This window comes from Gnatocerus cornutus, chromosome 3 (genome assembly GCF_029298725.1).
Source record: "Gnatocerus cornutus isolate USDA-ARS CGAHR chromosome 3, icGnaCorn1.1, whole genome shotgun sequence".
Classification (NCBI taxonomy): Eukaryota; Metazoa; Arthropoda; class Insecta; order Coleoptera; family Tenebrionidae; genus Gnatocerus; species Gnatocerus cornutus.
Window position 1 is genome coordinate 14,117,791 of NC_142235.1, and position 23,517 is coordinate 14,141,307.

At 28.9% G+C, this 23,517-nt stretch overlaps 2 protein-coding genes across 2 annotated transcripts; both read left to right on the forward strand.

Annotated features, from left to right (window-relative positions):
• The first annotated feature begins 2,670 nt into the window (after positions 1-2,670).
• Positions 2,671-3,889, forward strand: PPP1R15 (Protein phosphatase 1 regulatory subunit 15). The gene is made up of 2 exons (XM_088032402.1): positions 2,671-3,369; positions 3,450-3,889. The coding sequence occupies exons 1-2, from the start codon at positions 2,968-2,970 to the stop codon at positions 3,657-3,659; spliced, it is 612 nt and encodes a 203-aa protein (XP_087888528.1). The 5' UTR covers positions 2,671-2,967; the 3' UTR covers positions 3,660-3,889.
• A 15,715-nt stretch (positions 3,890-19,604) lies between these two features.
• Positions 19,605-20,691, forward strand: LOC148177282 (uncharacterized). Its single transcript, XM_088032196.1, has 3 exons — positions 19,605-19,800; positions 20,042-20,230; positions 20,280-20,691. The coding sequence occupies exons 1-3, from the start codon at positions 19,686-19,688 to the stop codon at positions 20,417-20,419; spliced, it is 444 nt and encodes a 147-aa protein (XP_087888322.1). The 5' UTR covers positions 19,605-19,685; the 3' UTR covers positions 20,420-20,691.
• The last annotated feature ends 2,826 nt before the right edge of the window (positions 20,692-23,517 follow it).

Genomic DNA, 23,517 nt, shown 5'->3' on the forward strand with positions numbered 1-23,517 from the left:
AATTCGAGGTGAAGAGTGGATTATGGTTTTACCTCATTGTCACTGTCAAGTTACAAAGGAGTATAAAATACAATTGTCGAAGTTGACACATTTTTGAAATTGTCAAGTTGTTAAATAGTCAAAACATTTTCAAAATTGACAAGAAATTTAGAGTGATTGATTGCAATTAATTAATATCTCAAGACTACTTCAAGAACGACTGGAAAACTGTTTTGTCTTTATAAATTTATGAAATGGTCATAAAATTGGTGCCAATAAAAATTTGATTTAAAAATTAACATCATTTTCGTTTTTCCTTCATAATGTTTTTTAAATAAATTTGACAATTATCTAAAAAACTTTTTAAAATTGTTTAGACTTTAGAGGGACTTGATAAATTCAATTTACAACTGTTGAATCAACAAAAAAAATTAAACAAACCAATTTTTCAAAGGTGTCAAAATGTTTGTCATTTTTAAAATACAAAGATATTATTTTTTGTTTACAATATTGTTTTTATTTAAACTCAAATGTTTTTGTTTCTTTTCAATTTTTTTTTTTAAGTAAAACAAAGTATTTCGTCTATCGAATTAAATTAATCGCAGAAAATTATGACAATATAACTGTTGATTTGATAAAAAAAAGAACAGAATTATTTCGAAAAATTATTTTGAGAATGACAAATTTCCAAAACTGTCAAATTTTATTATATTGTTTTCTTTCTTTTTATAATTTCGCTTTCACATTCTCCCATATCTGAAATATTTCCAAAAAACATTTTGCTTTTATTTAAATGTCAAAACTGATTCATTTTAAAAATTGGCAGAGATTTTGTGTAACATTTTTAAAATTAAAGAAGAACTGGGTTTTCTATGACAATATACATAGATTATCTCAAAAATAATTAATCGTATTGTCAAATTACAAATTTCGGACACGCAAAAAACTGAATTTAAAACGGTTGCGTTTATCTTAATGAGTCGATAAAATGAAGAAAAGAATCAATTGGAAAAACAATTTAAAACTGACAAATTTTTCAAAAACTTCAAATATTTTATATCAATGTAAAAATCATAATTGGTGTTATTTTCCTAATTTTGCTTCAATTTTTAAAATCGTCAAACATTTGAGTTGTCAAATTGTCAAGAAATTTAGAATTCCTACTTTTATTTGAAGTAAAATGAGGCATATATCGTCTATTGCAATGCAATGATAAAATGCCATACTAAAAGAATATCTAGAAAACAATTAGGAATTTGACAAATTTTTAAAATTTTAAAAATGTGATGTCCAAATAAAACGCTAGAAAATTTTGGTTGTCAAATTTGCGATCATCTAAACTTTGCCAAAATATTAAAAAACATTGACATTTCCCAAAAATAAATTTGACAAGTTTCCAAAATTGTTAAAAATGTAGAAAAACTTAAAAAGTTTAGTTTAAACCTGTTTAACGAAGGTCGAGAAATCTTAATTTTTTTTATATCTATCGTCAAATCTACGATTTGAAAACTTGGGGACTGAAATTGCAACGTTTCTTAATTCTGAAATAATAACTCATAAAAATACCGGAAGCTATAGTTTATCCGGTGAGAGATTGGGATATTTCGACAGTTGACATATAGGTTGGTAGCAAATTATGCTACAAAATACACTAAAAACACTAAATTCCTACGCGAAATGGGTTGACAGGGTTGTCAGTAACTGGGGTTATTTTGTTATTTTAAATTTCGCGCGTTTGGTACACTTTTTATCGCGTAGATTTAGTGACTTTTCTGTCATTCAATCTCTCACCGTACAAACTATACACCATTTTGTTTTTAATTTTATAAAATTGAAAACGCATTTTATTAAAAAATGGACCTAAGCCGACGATATTAAATAGAACGGTTGCGTCCTTCTTTTTATTCTTCTATTTTCACCCAAATTTGACACGTTTTACAAAAAATTTTGTGTTTTTTTTTGACAATTTTCTGCTGTACCCATCAGTCATCACCGGAAATTAATTAGCAGACACAGTTAAACCACTCATTAAATTAATTAGATATATTCCGAGCAACCACAAACCTGGTAATTAACATCCAACTGTAATTTAATTTAATGACGAGCAATAAATTTTAAACAATCGACGAAATATTGTTTATTACCTTTGTGACAGTTACAATAATGTCATAGACTACCAACATACAAAAAATAATCGAAGCCTACTAAACCCGCTTGATAAAACCGCCAACTTTAAAATTTGTAATTGTGTTGGTAGCACTGTCTGGCACCCCAACAGTTATGGAATAATTACACACATTTGTATGCAAGACAATTTCATAATTTGTGAGCACGTCCGTAGTTTTATGGCTCCATTAAAATTTATTGTGCTTTTATGGCCACCAATTTTGATAGTCAGGTTGTGTCATTGCCCACAGCTTCTTTAACTGTCACTTTAGTCGTTTTTCAAAATCCAGAAACAAATGAATTTAAACGCTGGGCGTGGCGCCATCTCTCAGTCACCTCTCAAATTTTTAGCCACAGCTTACAGTTTCCTGTAATTCTCAGCTAAAATAATGTAATTATGACGTCATTTAGCGATTCATTGCACAAATAATTAAAAATTCCACTCATGCAAACATCGCGTCATTTAATGAAACTCACAGTGACGTCACACGGATTGTTCTCGGCAATGATCGTTTTCTGGAACTCGTGACTCATCGTGCCGCCATATTGTCGAATCTGACGTCTTTATATCATTTCACAAAATGGAAGAGTGAGCATATGTATCAGTGTAGTGCAAAAATTTGTGAAGAATAATGGCGAATTTTACCAAAAGTATCGAACCTGTGCAAGAAAGTGAATCAATTTTTAATTTTATAGACGTGAAAGTTTGGCAGCAAACAAAAAAAGGACATTTTGGTGGAACAATTGGATCCCATTGTGTTATCAATTTGAATTTGCCCCATCATTGGCGAAAAAGACCGTTTTGTCGAAGAGACTTTTGAAATGTGGAGCTTAATGGGAAGCATGGGGGCCTCCGACCCCAAAATGACCTTGAAAGGGAGCTATCACACGCTGATAACGCCGTCCTGCCTCACCACGACCAAGGAGTTTTCCTACTTCAAATGCAACGGTCTCAGTGTGCGTAATTGTCAAAACCACACAAATTCTAGTCAAATTCAGCCGAAAATGAACACAGAAGTGGCAAACACGACGTGCAATACCAACAAAAAGAAACGAAAAAAGCGACGGCGGAGAAGAAAGAAGAAGCAGCAGCCTCCCAGACAACGGACCATCAGCGTAGAAAGTGAAGACAGCTTCATCCTCTTTGAGTGTCCAGACAACTCCCAGTCCGATGAAACCGAGACGGATTTCGGATCCTCGGATTCAATCATATCAACTAAAAAGGTTGGTTTGGTTGGTAACAACCTTGATCAAGATTACTTTCCGTTTATCTTATTGATAATCGTGGATTTTTCCATTTCCAGGTCATGTTTGCGTCTCAAAGCAAACTCTGTGAGGTTCATCCTATGATCGCATGGTCATTTGCGTATCAAGCTGCAAGGAGAGGTCCTTGGGAGGAGTACGCCCGAGATCGTTGTCGGTTTAGAAAGAGAGTTGCAGAGGTGGAGCTGGCAATTTCTCACGTTCTGGCGAAAGACCACAGATCAAGAATCTATGAAGAACGGTTTTCCTAATAACTCTGCAACTCTACTTGCCAATGCTGTGATAATCAAATTGACTGATTATTTTTATATTTAGGTCATTAAAAATGGTACATTTTAAATGTAGTCGTTTATATTGTTAGGTGTGAAAGCACCTTTATCTATAAGTTTTAATCAAAATTGTTTTGTTTATGGGACGGGGTTTGTTTGTAACTTTCCTCATTGTAATGTAAGATCTAATAATATTAAATAGATTAAAAGGGCTTCCGAGTTTTATTTATTGACAAAGAAAAAGAACAATGTCATTGTGAAGCCCACAATGCCGCTTTCATTGGATTATTGAAGCGAATTGTTGATTCATTTCGAGTTGTGGAAAATGATGCAATTGTAAAGTATTCTGAATAAGAGAGTTGAAACAAAGGTTAATGGTCAACAATCATGAAAGGAAGTGAAATGTGCTGATAATCACGTAGCGGAAGTAGGCAACCAGTTGTGCACACGTGACCTGGGATTATCGCCCCAAGTTAGTTTTTTTTTTATTTTAAAATTTTATGACTAATTTTAAGTAGTCAGACTAAATCTGGGAACATCGAGTAAAAAAAATCGATGTTGAACTCAATTTCAACAAGAGCACAATTACATCGATCTCCAATACATCAAACATCGATTTTGTAAAATAGTAAATAAAAAACTCAATACAGCATTGTTTATCGTGAAAAACAAAAATAAATAAAATTCTTAATAAAGCAACAAAACAATAAGCAAATACGAGAAAAACAAATAAATAAATAAAAACCTCTTAAGTAATAAACAAAATTCTAAAATATACCTCCCTTAAATTAAATTAAATTCCAGTCTTCTTTATAAATAGCACCAAAATTAAAAGTGTTAATTAAATATATACATCGAAACCGCAATTATCGATTTTTAATGATACATCGAAAATAAATATATATGTATTAAAAATCGATGTTTCTTTTGGCAAAATCGATATTAATAAAAAATCGATGTAAAAGTCCCAGATTAAGTAGTCAGACTAATAAGTAGAAGCATATTTTACTAATGCAGATTATTTTTTTTTAAATCCGGAATAATTAAAAAAACTACGGAATTTTCGAATTCGGAAATTTTCAGCAGCTCCGTTTTGCTAAACGATTTTCTCAAGTTTATTAAAATTGACTGAAATATTTTTCAAGAATCTTTCAGAAATCTTTGGAGTTTTCCAGCATTATCCAAAAATTACTAAATAATTGTCTATATTTTTGTGAGAATTTCCAAAATTTTGAAAATTCTTTCGAAGTCAATGAGACTGATAAAGATTTTTTCATAAAAGTATTTTTAGAATACCCGAGGATATTTTATGATATTCTGGAATTTTCTAAAACTGTCTAGAACTATTCCAGAATGCTTGAATTAAGATTATCCTTGATATTTTTTTAGAATTCTCTGGTATTCTTTTGGATTTTTTAGTACTTCCGTATCCTTCGGGAATCTAATCAATTCTGTCTTTCTTTTCAGGACAGTATTATCTAGCATCTTCTAAAATTTTATAAAAAGCTTTAAGGATAGCCTGGAACTAATCAAAATTGTCTCAAATTTGTGATAGGATTCTGTAGAAAGTATTCATAATTATTCTCTTTCAGGTTCGAAAAAATTTTTGTATTTTTATACATATTGTCATCCAAAATTCTGTAGAATTCGTAAATACGAGTACATACTTACTGAGATATAAAGAGAATCTAAAAAACTCTAAGAAAAATCTAATAAAAAAAATTGTAGATGATCAAAATAATTATTAAAGACAATCGATGGAGTATTTGAAAAATGTAAGGAAAATCTAAAAAGGACGTTAAAAGAATCTATATAATCTGAAAAGAATACAAAAAACTAGAAATAGAAACAGAATGATTTTAAAGAACGAGGTAAAGATTTTCACAATGTAATTTTAAGATTGAGCAAGAAAATTTGAGGAGATTGTTGGCTTTGATTTGATCGCTAAATGTGGCACATTACAACAATTTATATCAAAAATGGCACATTTTAGAAATTTTTAAAGCTATAACTCTAGTAAATTTAAGCTTAGAAAAATAAAATTCAAGAAAGTTAGTTGTTTTGATTCGATCGTTAATTGTGTCAAATCGCAACATTTTAAATAAGAAAAAAACAACAAATTTTAGAATACAACTATTAAAGATAATAATCGAAAGAAAATTTAAAAATATAAGGAAAATTTAAAGAAAATTTTAGGGAAAACGTAAAAAGAGTCAAGAAATTGAAATAAAATTCTATTTACGTTTCCTGTAGATTGTTTTTAGATTTTTCCGGGGAAAAACGTCAAGAGAATTATATTTCTATTTCTTAAAGAAAACCTAAAGAAAATAAAAAAAAGATATAAAATCTCAAAAGAATAAAAAAACATCTAGAAAAAATTAAATTTTTTAAAGAACTCAAGGCTGAATTTATTTTTTTTAATTTTTTAAAATTTTGGTTTTTTTTGAGACTCAGAGATGCTTTCTGTATAAAACTATCAATTTTTCATACGATTCTGACCTTTGGAATTTTTATAGAATTTTATCGGACTTTCTAAAAAATTATCAAATTTTTCTATTGATCTTTAACCTTTTCTGAAATGTTGAGAATTGTCCAGGATTCTATAGGGAGTTATGGAATTTTTTGATAATCCAGAGTTATCCTAGATTTGCCAGGATTCTCCGTTTCGTAGGATTTTCACTATCATCCAGATTTTTCCTGGATCTTGGAACTTTTTTCAGGTTTGATGGAATTGTCGAAAAATTTCTAACAATCAGACTTTTTATTAATAATTAGAATTCTAGAGAATTCGTTAGAATTTTATGAAATGTGGGATTTCTAGAGCTTCGAGTTTTTTTTCGACTTTTGAGATTCTTTAGGAATTTGAAAATTGTCTTTATTTTCATATTTTTTTATTTTAAATCAAAAATTCGTCCTACCGAAAAAGTGGTTTCAATGTGATCACTGCGCGCTTCGACCAAAATATGCAAATAATTTCTTCGTCGCGAGTCTATTTTGCAACAAATTTCTTCATTGTGTCACTCAACTTGCTCTCTTGAACTTTGTCATTATTCAAATAAACTGTAATTGTTTGCGGTTTTTTGATTTTTTCCAAGAGTGCCATAAATTATGAAGGTACCTTTTATATCTGACATTTAATTAAAGATTTATATCTTCTTTACGACTGTAATGATTAATGATGATTTATTTTACTTTCAAGAACAAAAATGATAGTTTCTGATATTTATGCACTTTTCAAGAACAAGTAAGTTTTTCGTCTCTTCACGTTAAAAGGACGCAACTCAGCCACAAATGATTGATATCGTCCTTTCGTGCAAGGAAATACGCTTTCTAAGCTTCATGGCAATGGAAATTGTCGCTAACTTCAGATTTATCACGGCTGTTGGTTATCTTAATCGCCTGTCGTATGATTACGAAAAACAATTTCCTTTCAAATTCAATTAGCATCGTGCTTTTCTGCGTGAATTTTCATTTTTTCGATACACACCGGTTCTCAATGCTATCCACACCGGTACACCGGTACAGGTAAAAAACTTCCATGACTAATTTTTCCCGAATTAAACCTGTACTGTTTTTGTGCACACAAACAATAGAAGTTTAGTAGAGGCTGACAAGTTTCTGGTTAAAAAGAGCGCTCTTTCTGGCACGTGTCCTCAAAACCACTAGCAACCAGCGTGTGTCACAAGAATATGTTTTCTTGTTAAAAGAACCGTTTCAAGGTAACTCAGCGGTAGACTTGTTGACACTCGGATTGTTTCACAATTGCATTTTGTAACTTGGCACGGAAATTTCAGAATTCGTCGAAAATGCGGAAAGCGAGCGGTTACATCTGCGACTTTCTTTTCCGAAATTCGGATGCACTTTTTGTGGCTGTGCAAACTGAAATTATTTCTGTAATTGCTAATTTGATTGCTCATTAAACTCATTGCGATTTCATTTCCCGGAGCATTAGTGCAAATTAGAAAAAAACGTTTCCATGAGTTTCCTCATTAACACCAAGTTACTTTATGTCAATATTCTAAACACTCGGTACATATTTAATCGGGTTTTTCTAGTTAATTTAATTAGCACAATTAATTTGACTCTAAATCATAACATTTTAAATTTCGACGCATTAAATGTAATTTTTGCAGACAAGTTCAGTTTTTATATAGCCCAATTAATTAATTTCAGGAAATTGGGGTCTAATAGTCCGATTTAATACCCTAAACAACAAAAATCTAATTCTTTTAAATTTGAAAAAAAATCAAAGTTTGAGAAAATAGTAAATTTTAACAAATTGGGGATAATTCTGATAGAGTCAGTCCCATGCTATCCTGAAGCTTTGGTTTAAATTTTAGACAATACTGGATAATACTAAAAATTGTCTGGAATCTTTTAAAATGCTTAAAATAATAATAAAACTAAAAGAATACCAGAGAATCCTCAAGAAACCTTGAAACATTAACAAATTCCAAATAATTATATTGTTTTGTAGAATTTTAAAAATTTTAGAAAATCCGACAAAATTTTCAAAATCGTGGAAAACGCTTTAAACTTTTTTAGAAAATACCAGGGAATTATATTAAATTTTGGATAACAGCGAAAAGTCCTGAATTATTCTAGAGAATAAATAAATATAAAAATAAAGACAATCTTCAAATTCCCAAAAAATCCCGAGAATCCTAGAAAAATCAAAGCTCCAGAAATCAATTCTGTTAAATTATCGTTAATAATAAAAAGTTTGATTGTTAGAAATTCGCCAATAATTCCATCGAACCTGAAAGAAGTTTCGAGATCCTGGAGAATTCTGGATGATTCTACAGAATCTTAGAGAATCCTTGCAAATCTACGATTATAACTCTGGATTATAAAAAATTCTAAAACTTCTTATTGAATCCTGAGGGATGCTAGACAATTTTCAAAATTTTAGAAAAGGTTTATGATCTATACAAAAATTTGATATTTTTTTAGAAAGTGCGATGAAATTCTATAAATTAGACTAGAATCTTATTAAAAATTGATGGTTTCATACAATCAAGATCTCAAAGTTGCAGAAAACATAAAAGATTGCCTGAGAATTCCAGAGTATTAAAAAGAATAGATACATTTTCTATACCTATAGATTTTTCTTAGAAAATTTATGTAGAAATAGAATTCTTTTGCCATTTTCCTCGGCGAAAATCTAAAGAGAATCTAGAGAAAACGTAAGCAGAATTCTATTTTTACTTCTGTGTTTTTGTATTCTTCTGACTCTCTGAATTTTTTTGTTTTCATAAGAATTTTTTTTAATTTTCCTAAGATTCTTCAAATTTTCTCTCGATTGTCTTTACTAGTATTTTTCGAAATTGTCTATAATTTCTTTTCAGATTTTTCTTAGATACTTTTTAACCCCTTGGAAATTGATATAAATTACCTTCAGTTTCTTTAAATTTTATGCATTTATGTTAGTTTCCTTCATATCCCAGTAAGTAATTCTGTTTTGTAAAAAATTTAGGATTTTTTGGTAATTCTAAAAACTAAAATTTCTAGAATTTTTCTTTTTTTGGTCTAAAATGTCGCAATTTGGCATAATTAGTGACCAAATCAGAATCACTAACTTCCTAAAATTGTATTGCTTTAGCCGTAGAAATACCATAGTTATAGCTATTCAGACATTTTAAAAATTTCTGTGTCGTTCTCTAAAATATTTTTATTTGAAATTTGTTTCTGTTAATCTAGAACTTTGTAATTTGATACAATGAACAAGCAAATTAGTAGTTCATTCTTGTTGTGTTCAAATTCCAAAAGTTAATTTGTCTAAAATTTGTTTTTTTACCTCAGTGTTGCAAATTCGCACAAATGGCGATCCAATCAAAATGACTAACTTCTTAAAATTTCATTGCTTTAGTCTTAAAATTACCCTAGTTGTAGGTTTTTAATGACATTTTAAAAATGTCATTATCGTTTTCTAAAATAAAAATTTCTAAAATTTGTCCCTTTTGCCTTAGAATTTTGTATCTTGGTACAACAAACAAGCAAATCAGTAAAACCAATCTGTCCAAAATTCATTCTTGTAATGTTTAAATTTCAAAAGTTACACTCTTTTGTAAAAAATTTGAAACTTTTTCATTGGTTCTAAGGCTATAAGTTTTGTTTTGATCTCAAATGTTGCAATTTCGCACAACTGGCGATCGAATCAAAACTATGAACTTCCTTAAATTGTATTGCTTTAGTCTTAAAATTACCAAAATTATAGCATTTTAAAGCGTTTTTAAAAATATATATTTTTTTAAATATGTGGTTTTAGTTCTAGAATTGTGTATTTTAATACAATGAGCAAGCAAATAAGTATAACCAACTTGTCCAAGGTTTTTTCTCATAGTATTCAAACTCCAAAAATTATTTTTTTTTATAAAAAAATTGAAACTTTTTTATTGGCTCTAATTGTAAGCATAAAAATTTCTAAAATTTGTTTTTTTTGGACCTCAAATGTTACAATTTTGCACAAATCGCGATCAAATGAAAATGACTAACTTCCTAAAATTTCATTGCTTTTAGCCTTTTAGAGACATTTCTTCGTCATTTTTCAAAATTTGGCTCTTTTGTTCTAAAATTTTGTAATTTGGGATAACAAACAAGCAAACCAGTATAATTCTTGTAGTGTTTATATTTTATGAAAAAATTGAAACTTTTTTATTAAAACCGCTCTAAGAATAAAAATGTTGCAAGTTGGCACAATTGGCGGTCGAATCAAAACTCAAATTGTATTGCTTTAGCCTTAAAATGACCAGAGTTTATAGCTTTTGATAGAAATTTTGAAAATCTTTGCCTCGTTCTTTTAAATATATTTTTTTTAAATTGGTTTATCTTTTACTCTGGAATTTTGTAATTTGGTACAATTAACAAGTAAATCAATTTACAAACCTCTACAAATTTTATTCTCCTAGTATAAAATTTTTTGTTGTTTTTTTCAATTTCAAGAAAAGAAAGTAACTGGACAATGTTAAAATCCTGAAGCTTTGTATCAAATCCAAGGGTGTTAAACTTACTTAGCTCTATGAGTACTAAATCCACTTTGCATAAACTTCGACTAGAATTAGTCCAAATTATAAAAATTAAGTCAAAACGACTTTTTTAATTCATAGCTGCATTCCTTCGCATTGCATTTCCAATTAGAGCCGCGTTAAAACACTTAACAATTAAAAATCAATCAAGATAACTTTATTGGAAACATGAATATTAATCACTACCGCCGATGGCAACCCATCATCATCACAACGCTCGTTTACCGTCTCGAGAAGAGCAGGAAGAGTAAAAGTAGTCACTTTCAAGCTTATTATATGCAAATCGAGAATTTTTATTTGGCAGCGACTTTCAAAGGAAGGTCAGAACTGAACACTTGCAGAATACTAAACAAACTTAATAATTTTCGCAGAATTAAAGAAATTCGAATGTTACGACAATATCGCTCTGGGAGTTACATAATAACTGAGACTGATTTAATAGCAAGAAACGATGCTTTGGCGTTAATAAGTAATGGGAAGCGAATCTTAAATGGGATAGAAAGTATGTAAAGAGTGAATTGCACCCGTTATGGAACATAATAGGGGTCTGCTTGGAATAAAGTATTCTAGCTTTTATATCGAGGTGTGTATGGACGATTTCTCTGTTGAATGGAAATTCACCGTTTAACCTTTGACTATTCTAATCCTTATTATACAATTAGTAAAAGTTGAAACGTGGACAAAGATTTAGAGGAATTAGAATTTCACCGAGTGTCATAATTGAATCACGTGAGGAATTTTTTAAACTGGTTTTGTTTGATTGCCACTGGAAGTTATCCGGTTCACCTGCTCAAATTACAGAACAAGAACATAAATTACTGAAAAAAATTAATAATAAGATAATTTAGTTTCGTCTCGTTCAATCTCGTTTGGTTAAATTTGGCTAAATGAAAAAAAAACAGTTTATAGTCAATTTTGTACTGTTTGATTCTTGAAAATTCAATGAGATTATAAGTTCTGTTTCAGATTCTAGAAAATAAAGAATGTAATCCAAATTTTGTAGCTTTGAGCTTAAAATTACCAAAGTGGTCGCTTTTTAGAGACATTTTGAAAATTTCTGTCTCGTTCGTTTAATTGAAAAATTGTAAAATTTGTTTGTTTTGATTTAGAATTTTGTAAATTTGTACAATAAACAAGCAGATCAATATCACTTAGCTGTTCAAATTTCATTCTTCTAAAACCAAAATTACCAGAGTTACATTTTTTTCATAAAAAATTTGAAAGTTCTCGGTTGGTTCTGAAAATAAAAATTCCTAAAATTTGTTTTATTCGATCTAAAATGCTGTAATCAAAACCATTAACCTTCCCAATTTTTATTGCTCTAGCCGTAATCCCTTTTAGCAACTTTTAGCAAATTTTGACTTCGATCTTTAAACTAAAAATTTTTAAAGTTTGTTTCTCTTAATCTAGAATTTTGTAAAATTGTGCAATTAACAGATCAATATCACTAACACCTCTAAATTTCATTTTTCTAGTGTCATAGTTACCAGAGTTACAGTATTTTTATAAAACAAATTAAAGATTTTTATTGGTTTTAAAAATAAAAATTTTAAATTAATTAAATTTGATTTTTTTGTCTAAATTGTTGTAATTTGACACAATTAGCGATCAAATCAAAACCACTAATCTCCCAAAATTTTATTGATCTAGGATTAAAATTCCCAGAGTAATCGCTTTTTAGAGACTTTTTGAAAAGTTTGGCCTCGTTTTTTAAAATCAAAATTTCTAAAATTTGTTTTTTGATGAAGAATTTTGTAAATTCGTACAAGCAGATTAATATTACTAACCTCTCCGAATTTCATTTTCGTGTGGTTAAAACTACCAAAGTTACATTTTTTTTATAAAATATTTAAATATTTTTCGTTGATTCTAAAAAAAATTCTATTTTTAATCTGAAATAATTTGGCACAATTAGCGAACGAACTAAAACCACCAAACTTCTCTAATTGTACTGCCCTACCCTCAAAATTACAAGAGTTAAAGCTATTTAGAGACATTTTAAACATTTATGCCTCATTCGTTTAAGTAAAAATTTCTAAAATTTAATTTTTTTATCTAAAAATTTTGTAATTTAATATAATAAATAAAAAAATCAGTATCACTAATGCCTTCAATTTCCATCTTTTATTGTTAAAATTACCAGAATTACACCTTTTTATAAAATATTTGTAACTTTTTGTTGGTTCTGAAAATAAAAATTCCTAAAATTTGTTTTATTTGATCTAAAATGCTGTAATTTGGCACTATTAGCGATCCAATTATAACCACTAACCTTCCCAATTTTTACTGCTTTAGCCTTAAAATTACCAGAGTAATCCTTTTTAGCAACTTTAAGCAAATTTTGACTTCGATCTTTAAACTAAAAATTTTTAAAGTTTGTATCTTTTAATCTAAAATTTTGTAAATTCGTACAATGAACAAGCAGATCAATATCACTAACACCTATAAATTTCATTTTTCTAGTGTCATAGTTACCAGAGTTACATTATTTTTATAAAAAATTGAAAGATTTTTATTGGTTTTAAAAATAAAAATTTCTAAAATTTGATTTTTTGTCTAAATTGTTGTAATTTGACACACTTAGCGATCGATTCGAAACCACTAACCTCCCCAAATTGTATTGATCTACGCTTAAAATTACCATAGTAATCGCTTTTTAAAGACTTTTTAAAAAGTTAGGTCTCGTTTTTTAAAATCAAAATTTCTAAAATTTGATTTTTTTTGATCAAAAATTTTGTAAATTCGCACAAGCACATTAATATTACTAACGTCTATGAATTTCATTTTCGTGATTTTCGTGGGGTTAAAACTACCAGAGTGACATTTTTTTATAAAAAATTTAATAATTTTTTGTTGATTCTTAAAAACAAATTATTTTTTCGATTTAAAATAATTTGGCACAATTAGCGATCTAACTAAAACCACTAACCTTCTCCAATTTTATTGCTCTACCCTCAAAATTACCAGAGTTATAGCTGTTTAGAGACATTTTAAACATTTATGCCTCGTTCGTTTAAATAAAAATTTCTAAAATTTAATTTTTTTATTCAAAAATTTTGTAATTTAATATAATAAATAAATAAAACAGTATCACTAATGTCTTCAATTTCCTTCTTTTATTGTTAAAATTACCAGAGTTACATCTTTTTATAAAATATTTGTAACTTTTTTGTTGGTTCTGAAAATAAGAATTTTTAAAATTATTCTTCTTTGATCTAAAATATTGGCATAATTAGCTATAGAATCAAACCACTGACCTTTTTGAATTGTATTACTTTAGGCTTAAAATTACCAAAGTTTTAGCTTTTTAGAGACATTTTGAAAAATTTTTCCTTGTTCTCAAAAATAAAAATTTCTAAAATGTGTTTCTTTAGCTCTAGAATTTTGTAATTTGGTGCAATGTACAAAAAAATAACTCCTCCAAATTCCATTCTTCTAGTCTTAAAATTAACAAAATTCCTTTTTTATAAAAAAATTGAATCTTCATTGATTCTGAAAATAAAAATTTCTAATATTTGTATCTTTGTTCTAGAATATTGCAATGTGGTATAATTAACAGACAAGTCAATACAACTAATCCCACAGAATTCAATTTTCATAGCTTTATAATTAACAAAATTTATTTGAAGTTAGCACATTTGAAAAAAGATTAAAATGTATTTAAATTGGATGTAAGTATATTGAAATAATTTAGTCTACTTTAATCTAAACTTCCTCGAACCTAGTCGTATGTACTAATTTCTACTAAATTGATAAGTCTACGCGAATATAATGAAGTCAGAAAAATGGAAAACTTACATCCTGATATGACGCCACTTTATCCATTTTTATTAGAGAAACGCGACAAGAATCCTAATGTATCATTTGACCGCCAATTTTCTTCTGCAGATATTGACAGGACTCTGTCATCACCAGAAAAGTGAATAAACCAAAAGGAAATTTTCCTTTAACCCAGATCTTCTTTGACTGGTAACAATTGGGCGAGTAAGAATCAGTTTGCGTCACTTTCCTAGACTAGAAACCTTTTAAATATTAATAAAAATATGGATAAAGCAACGCCAGAGTTAATAAAGCGAGATGTTGAAATTGGAAAGAGCCACGATGAGTCACCCTGTCTCGCACTGCACCATTGTCCCAGTTAAAAGAAATAAAAAAAATTGCCAACTTTCGATCTCCACCCACAGACCATGGATCTGCAAATCTAAGTTTGATAACACTTTCACCGTCTATACTTGACATTGTTGATTTCTCTGGTTGCATTTCTTTGAAAAAAACTGTCAGCATGATCAAGGTGAGGTATTTTAACACTTCCGCGATGGTGTTGGTCGATTTTAATCAATTTTTTTCCCGGGGTTTGACAGAAAAATTTAATTGTCAAGGCCAAGGTGCTACAGTTTTAATGGGAAGGGTGTAAGGTGCAGCTGATGAATATTAATATCCTGTTGTTGTTTATTCTGGATTTTATTCAATAAGACTTGTGAGTGGTGTTAGATTTAATGCGGAATGATTCACTGTGATAATTAGGAAATTACACGACCAATATCATGAGAGATCAGATTGTAAAATTACGTATTGTTATGCAAAGTGGCAGTTGTGGTGGCCAAGTTTACATGCGAACTTGGTACAAAGGTTTCGTACAGTGGCACTTTTCAGGTCGCTTAGAAAGCAAAGAAAATGCTGACTGGTGTCACTGTTGCAAAAAGAGATATTATTGTAAATTACATTGAGCTCAAAATTAGGCCGGGAAAAGTGGCTAATGTTATCTCATCGAGATTGTTTTCTTCATTGTGGAAAGAAACGCAAAATTGAAATATAAACAGTTTGGTCTACTTAAGTATGTTCAGTTCAGTTAAATTAAGTTAAATTAAATTTGCGTTGAATTGTACTAAGCCCAAATCAATTTGACTATTTGTGGGGATGGCATTGATTAGCTGATCTTAGCCCAGTATCAATTAATTTTTTTTTAACTAATTTCGGTTAAGTTGTATTAACTTAAGCTAAGTGGAGTCATTTGAGCTAGAATTTAATTAATTTTTTTTTATTCTGTTTGGTTACATTTAATCAAACAAAATTAGAAATGATGCGATTAAAATTAATTAGATTTAAGTTGATCGTTTTGGACAGACTAAATCTAAATTAACTCAAGTATATGTAAGTGGGAATAATAAATCGAAATCAATTTGAATAAATTGAATAAACAGAACTAGTTCAAGTTTGATTAAGTCGAAAATAGAAAAAACAAAATCATATTAAATTGACTTTGAATAAACTGAAATTATGTGAAATTGAACTAAATTTTAGAGTTTGTTTTAAAAAGAAAGAAGCATTTTAAAATTTTGTTAATTATAACGTTACTGAATTTAAGTTGGTCGAGAATAATTTTTTGCTTATTTGCTTCTTTAATTACTAAATTTTCGAGCAAATAAAAATTTTTTTGGAGATCTTTATTTTTGAAGGCGAATTAAATGTTTTCAAAATATTTACAAAAGACTGTAATTCGAGTAATTTTAGGGTTATCGTAATAAAATTGAAGAAGGTTGGTGGTTTTAATTACCATATGTGCCAAATTACATCATTTTAGATCAAATGGGACAAATTTTAAAAAATTTTATTTTTAGAACCAACGAAGAATTTTCAAATTTTTTATAAAAAATGAAATCTGGAAATTTTCAGTCTAAGGCCTCTAAGGGAATGAAATTTGGAGAAGTTAGTGATAGTAATTGGCTTCTTAATTCTACCAAATTACATAATTCTACTGCTAAAGAGACAAATTTTAGAAATTTTTATTTTAGAAAACGACGCAGAAATTTTCAAAATGTCGCTAAAAAATCTATAACTCTGGTAATTATAGAACTAGAGTAATAAAATTTGAAGAGGTTTGTGGATTTATTCGATCACTGATTGTGCGAAATTACAATATTTTTGATAAAAAAAACAAATTTTAGAAATTTTTATTTTTAGAACAAACGAAGAAATTTTAAACTTTTATGAAAAGTTGTAACTCTGGTAATTTTAAAACTAAAAGAATGAAATTTTGAGAGGTTAATCATACTAATTTACTTACTTATTGTACCAAATTTCAAAATTCTAGAACAAATAAAACAAATTTTATGAATTTTTATTTTAACAAACGTCGCAGAAATTTCCAAAATGTCTTAATATAGCTAAAACTCTGCTAATTTGAACCCCACAGCAAGACAATTTGAGGAGGTTAGTGGCTTTGATTCGATCACTAATTGAGCCAAATAATATTTTAGGTCAAAACACACAAATTTTAGATTTTTTTGTAAAAAATATGTAGCTCTTGTAATATTAACACAAGACAAATGAAATTTGGAGAAATTAATGCTATTGACTCGCTTGTTTATTGGACTAAATTTTAAAGTTCTAGAGCAAAAAAGTTTTTTGTTAATTTGACATTAAAGAACAAGGCAGAAATTTTAAAAATGTTTCTAGAAAGTTATAATTTTGGTAATTTAAGGCTAGGGCACTAAAATTTGAGAAGCTCAGCGATTTTGGTTTGATAGCCAGTTGTGCCAGATTACAATATTATAGATCAAAAAAATAAAATTTAAATTTTTTTTATTTTTAATAACAACAAAGTTTCAAATTTTAATTAAAAAATGTAACTCTGGTAGGTTTAGCACTAGACAAATAAAATTTGGAGAAACTAATGCTATTGATTCGCTTGTTCATTGGACCAAATTTCAAAGTTCTAAAGCAAAAAAAAATTTTTTTTTAATTTTCATTAAAGAACGAGGGAGGAATTTTTAAAATGTCTCTTAAAAGCTATAATTTTGGTAATTTTAAGGCTTGGGCAATAAAATTTGAAAAGCTTTGTAATTTTGGTTTGTTAGCTATTTGTGCTAAATTACAATATTTTAGACTGAAAAATAAAATTTTTGAAATTTTAATTTTTAGAACCAACGGAGAAGTTTCAAATTTTTAGTAAATAAATGTAACTGATAATTTAAACCCAAGACAAATAAAATTTGAAAAAAATAATATCATTGATTCGCGTTTTTTTTAAATTTAAAAATTTTGCATTAAAGAACGAAGCAGAAATTTTCAAAATGTCTCTAAAAGCTATAATTTTGGTAATTTTTAATCTAGGGCAATAAATATGAGAAGCTCAGAGGTTTTAGTTTGATAGCTAGTTCTGCCAAATTACAATATTTTAGATAAAAAAAAAACAATTTTAGAAACTTGTATTTTTAGAACCAACAGAGAAGTTTCAAATTTTAATAAAAAATATAACTAGGTAGTTTTAGGTAGTTTTAGCACTAGACAGATGAAATTTAGAGAAATTTATGTTATTGATTCGTTCGTACAATGGACCAAATTTCAAAACTTTAGAGCAAACGAGACAAATTTTAGAAATTTTTACATTTAAAAAACGAGGTCAAAATTTAAAAATTGTCTCTAAAAGCTATGATTTTAGTAATTTTAAGACTAGGGCAATAAAATTTGAGAAGCTTAGTGATTTCGGTTTGATAGCTACTTGGGCCAAATTACATTATTTTAAATCAATCAATTTTTAGAACCAACCAGGATGTTATAAATTTTTTATAAAAGGATGAATTCTGATATTTTTAACACTAAAAGAATAAAATTTGGATAGATTTGTGATATTAATTTGCTTATTCATTGCTCCAAATTACGAAGTTTTAGAGCAAAAGAGAAAATTTTTAGAAATTTTTGCTTCACAGAACGAGGCGGAAAATTTCAAAATGTCTCTAAAAATCTGTAACTCTTGTAATTTCAAGCCTAGAGCAGTAAAATATAAGGAGGTTTGTGGTTTGGATTCGATCACTAATTGTGCCAAAGTGCCATATTTTAGATCAAGAGAGACAAATTTTAGAAAATTTTACTTTTAGAACCAACATAGAAGTTTGAAAATCTTTAAAAAAATGTAACTCTGGTAATGTTAACACTAGAAGAATAAAATTTGAAGAGGTTAATGATAGTGATTTACTTATTAACTACGCCAAATTACAAAATCCTAGAAAAAAGGAAACAAAAGTTATAAGATTTTCTCTTTTGAATCAACCAAAAGTTTCGAAAGAATACGAGTATAACAAATTACAAAAAATTCCACTTTTCAATGATTTAGCTAAAAATCGTTTTTGACCATTTTGAGTCATTCTTGCAAGCGAGTTTCACGGGTCAGCAACTCCAAATCTTGGAAATTTATTACTAAATATCAGTTGTGGTAATTTCCGGCCGTCTCCGGAGACACATTTCACTAAACTTTTGGAACTTTTCGAAACCATTTCATCCCAAGCGTGGAAAATATAAACAGAAAAAAAATGTAAATAAACATTATCGCGATCTTCAGTTTCTGGAATGATTCACAATTCAGTTCTACCACCTTGAAAGTTTTTTTCTTCGCAATATTAAGCAATAATCCACCGGAAACAAATAAAAACAACAATTATACACAACGGTGAAAATTAGTGAACATCTGCCAAGGATAAGTGTTGTAAATATTGTAAAAATTTTTGTTTGTAAAAATGGAGATATTTGGACGATTAACACAGTCTGTTAAACATTTGTTATGCTTTCTACGACGTACGTTGACATCAATTTTTTTGCAATTATTGCCAATTAAAAAATTGAATTTTTGTGGGCTTCTAGGAAGAAAACCGAACGCGTTTTTATCAACCAGTGGCATTTTGGCGAAGGATAACCGCGATCCTGACATAAAAACGAAGTGGTCCCCACGTTCTTGTTCTTGACAATAGAAATGATGCTAATGAGCAAAAGGTCAAATTCCACCGACCCAGTTAGAAAAAAAGCACAGCAGCGGCCTCGGTCCCTTTGTCAAAAAAAAAGAGTAAAAGTGTGAATTTGCACGAAAAAAATCGGACACCATCACCACCGAGCCCCACCACCTCCAAGCCTATAAAAGCGCGCATCGAAAACTCCACACCTTCAGTTGGAAAAAGAACAAGTCGAGTGGTGCCCACTGTTAAATTCAAAAATGAAAGTTTTGCTGGTGCTCGCCGTCTGCTTAGCCGTCGCTTTCGCCGAAGACAAGAAGGAGGAAGACCGACCGAAGACTTACAAGAGACTCATTCCTGCTGATGTCCTCAGAGGTAAATCCACTTTTACTTTTACACCGGTCTGGGTGCGTCGGTTTGCGCGAAAAGTAGGTCGTATGGTTCGATGGGCATTTCCCATGGCAAGCGGATATTCGGTGGAATTGCAACAAAGGTGAACGACAACGAACAAAAGGATGCAGTCATCAAAAAGTCGAGGAAACGGAAAAGCCCACGTCAAATTACCATTACCATCATTTGGGATAATTGAATAAGTGCGAATTTTCTCCTCTTGCAGATTTCCCGGGGATGTGCTTCGCCAGCACCAAATGCGCGACGGTGGAGCCGGGCAAAACATGGGATTTGACTCCTTTCTGTGGACGCTCCACTTGCGTGGTTTCTGAAGACAAGCCTCCACAACTTCTGGAACTGGTGGAGGACTGTGGGCCGCTGCCACTTGCCAACCCCAAATGCAAACTTGACGAAGGTACCATCTCTAGGGGTTGTAGCACCGTTTTTACTACTTTTTTTTGCAGAAAAGACAAACAAAACTGCCCCGTTCCCCGGATGCTGTCCTACTTTCAAATGCGAGGAAGGAGCCAAGTTGGAATATCCTGAAATTCCCACCGTGGCTCCCGTTCCAGCAGAAGCTAGTTCGACGACTCCGAAAGCTTAAATCTTCTTCTTTTTCTTGCTTTTTTCCAACCGTTTCTTCTTTTTTCTCTTAGTCATAGAGACGAGTTAGGTCTTTTATATGTGATACATTTTTGTTTATAGTTTTCCGGCTCATTGCTGTTTTACTTTACTTCTCTGATTGTAGACGTGATTCGGAAATAAATTTATTTATTGAAAATTTGGGCATTTCTGTCTTCTACGAAAATTTTTCCACTTTGCAGCAACGGAACTTTCTTTCTGTCACAACTACTGAATAAAAGACGCGAAAATTTACTTTTTTTATTCCAAACACATTTGCCAGATTTTTTTACAACTTATGTACTTTGAAATATATCAAGATTTTGCTTGTATTTTTTTTATTTAATTGCAACATTTATTCTTGTTTGAAGTTTCTAGAAACTTGCTCAATTATTGATTCCGAAACTGGAATAATTAAACTTTAGAAAAAATAATAAGAATAATTAAGCACACGCTTCATGCGCCATCTGAAGTTCGTATATAAAAGTACCACCCTGTATATTAAGTTGCCTATGTTGGTCAAAAGGTGTTATTATTATAATTTCTTTAGTTGAGTCTCAAATATTTTTTATTCAATTTTAGATTTCTTAAATTCTGTTTTTAATTACGAAATTTGTTGTGTTTTGGTTAAATAAAATTAAAATTATAATTAAAATGTCTAATAAATTGTTTGGAAATGTAAATAAAGATTGATTTATGAGAGTTTATAAGAAAAAACACGAATTGGGAAACTTTTTTAATATTCTACACTTTTAGTTTTACAACTGCCAAAGTTACAGAATTTAATAAAAAGTGGTGAACATTTTTGGTTCGCCTTCAAAATTAAAATTCCTAAAAAATCTGTCTTTTAGTCCAAAATTTTGGAATTTAGCATAGTTGATAAACTAGTCGAAAGCAGTAAAATCTCCCAGTTTTACCGTTTCAAAATTTAAATTGTCAATATTACGAAATTCAATAAAAATATAAAATTTTTTGGTTCGCCTTCGAAATAATAATTTTTACAATTGTGTTTATAGCTCTATAATTTTGTAAGTTATTAAAATTTATGACTAACTTCAAATTGGTAATACCAACAATAGTTATTGTTTTAGGATTAAAAGCGTTACAGTTACGAAATTTAATAAAATGTGGTGAAAATTTTTGATTAATTTTCTAAATAAAAATATCAAAATTTTTTGTCATTTGTTCCAAAATTCTGGAAATTACGTCTGTTGCTAAATAGAAAGTAGTAAAACCTCCAAATTTTCCTTTATAATTTTCGGATTAAAACTGTACAAGTGACGGAATTAAATAGAAAATAGTGGACATTCTTGGGTATTTTTTGAATAAAAATTTCTAAAAATTTGTGTTTTTTTTTATAAAAAATTTGAAAATTTAGTACGTTTGATAAATAAGTGAAGTACGGCCTTCAAATTTGACTCATTTAGGATTAAAAATTTTAAACTTACGAAAGTGGTAAAAAATCTAAAAATTCTGCCTTTTGTTCAAAAATTTTAGAATTTTGTATAGTTGATAAACTGGACGAAAGCAGAAAAATTCACAAATTTTACTATTTAGAACTAAAACTGTCAAAAACTTACCGAATATAAAAAATGTGAAAGTTTTGACCTCACTTCAAAAATGAAATGTCTAAAAGATATTGGCGTATTTGATAAACAAGTCTAAAATAGTAAAACATCCAAAATTTATTATTTTTGAAAAAAACGGTTTTTAGATTAAAAATCTTGGAAATTAGAACAGTCAATAAACAAGTCTAAAGCAATAAAACCTACAAATACTACAAATTTTATTGTTTTTAGTTTAAAATTGTTAAAAAAATTACGGAATTTACAAGAAAGTAGTGGTAATTTTTGGGTCGTTTTTTATATAAAAATAGTTTATCTTTTGATAAAAACTTTTGAAATTTAGTATAGTTGATAAACAAATTAAAAGCAGTAAAACCTGCAAATCTTACTCTTTTAGGATTAAAACTGTCAATGTTACAGAATTTAATAGAAAGTAGTGAGAACTTTAATTTCGTCTTTGAAAGAAAAAAATTCTAAAAATTTTGTATTTTGTTCAAAAATTTTAAAATTGATAAACAATTGATAAACAAGATGAAAGCAAAAAATCTTTATGTTTTACTTTCTTAGGATTGAAACTGTCAAAATTATGAAATTTAAAAAAATGTAGATATTTTGAGTTTGTCTTCAAAATAAAAATTTCTAGAAATTCTGTCTTCTGCTTAAAAATTTTTAGTTTTGGCACATTTGATAAATATATAACTGAAAAGTAGTAAAACCTTTGAAATTTAGTGTTCTTGGACAAAAATAGTCGAAGTTACGGAATTTAATAGAAAGTAGTGAACATTTTTAGTTTCTTTTTTGAATGAAAATTTTTAAATATTTGGTCTTTTAACCGAAAATTTTGAAATTTAGTTCAGATGGTAAACAAGCCGAAAGCTGTAGAGCTTCTAAATTTTATTGTTTTTTGATGAAAATTGTCAAATTTACGGCATTAATAGAAAAAAGTGAACATTTTGGGGCCGTTTTTTTATCAAAATTTCTAAATATTTGGTCTTTTGCTAAAATGTTGAAATGGAGTACAGTCGATAAATATGATAAAAGCTTTAAAACTTCCAAATCTTACTGTTTTGGGATTAAAACTGTCAAAGTTACGAAATTTAATAGAAAGTGGTGTTTAATTTTAGTTCTTTAATAATTGAATATAAATTTCTAAAAATTTAGTCTTTTGATCGAAAATTCTGGAATTTAAATGATAAACAAGTCGAAAGCAATAAAGCCCTTAAATTTTACACTTTGGATTAAAATTGTTAAATTTTCGAAAGTTAGAAAAAGTGGTGGACATTTTTGGTTCGTCTTTTGAAAAAAAATTGTTCGAAAATTTTGGAATTTGGTGATAAACAGGTCAAAAGCAGTAAAACCTCCAATTTTACAGTTTTTGGAGTAAAATTGTAGAAGTTACGGAATTTAATAGAAAGTAGTGGAAATTTTTGGTTTGTTTCCAAAGAAAGAAATTTTAATAAACCTGTCTTTTGCTCTAAAATTATGAAATTTTGCACAGTGAATACACAATTTGAAA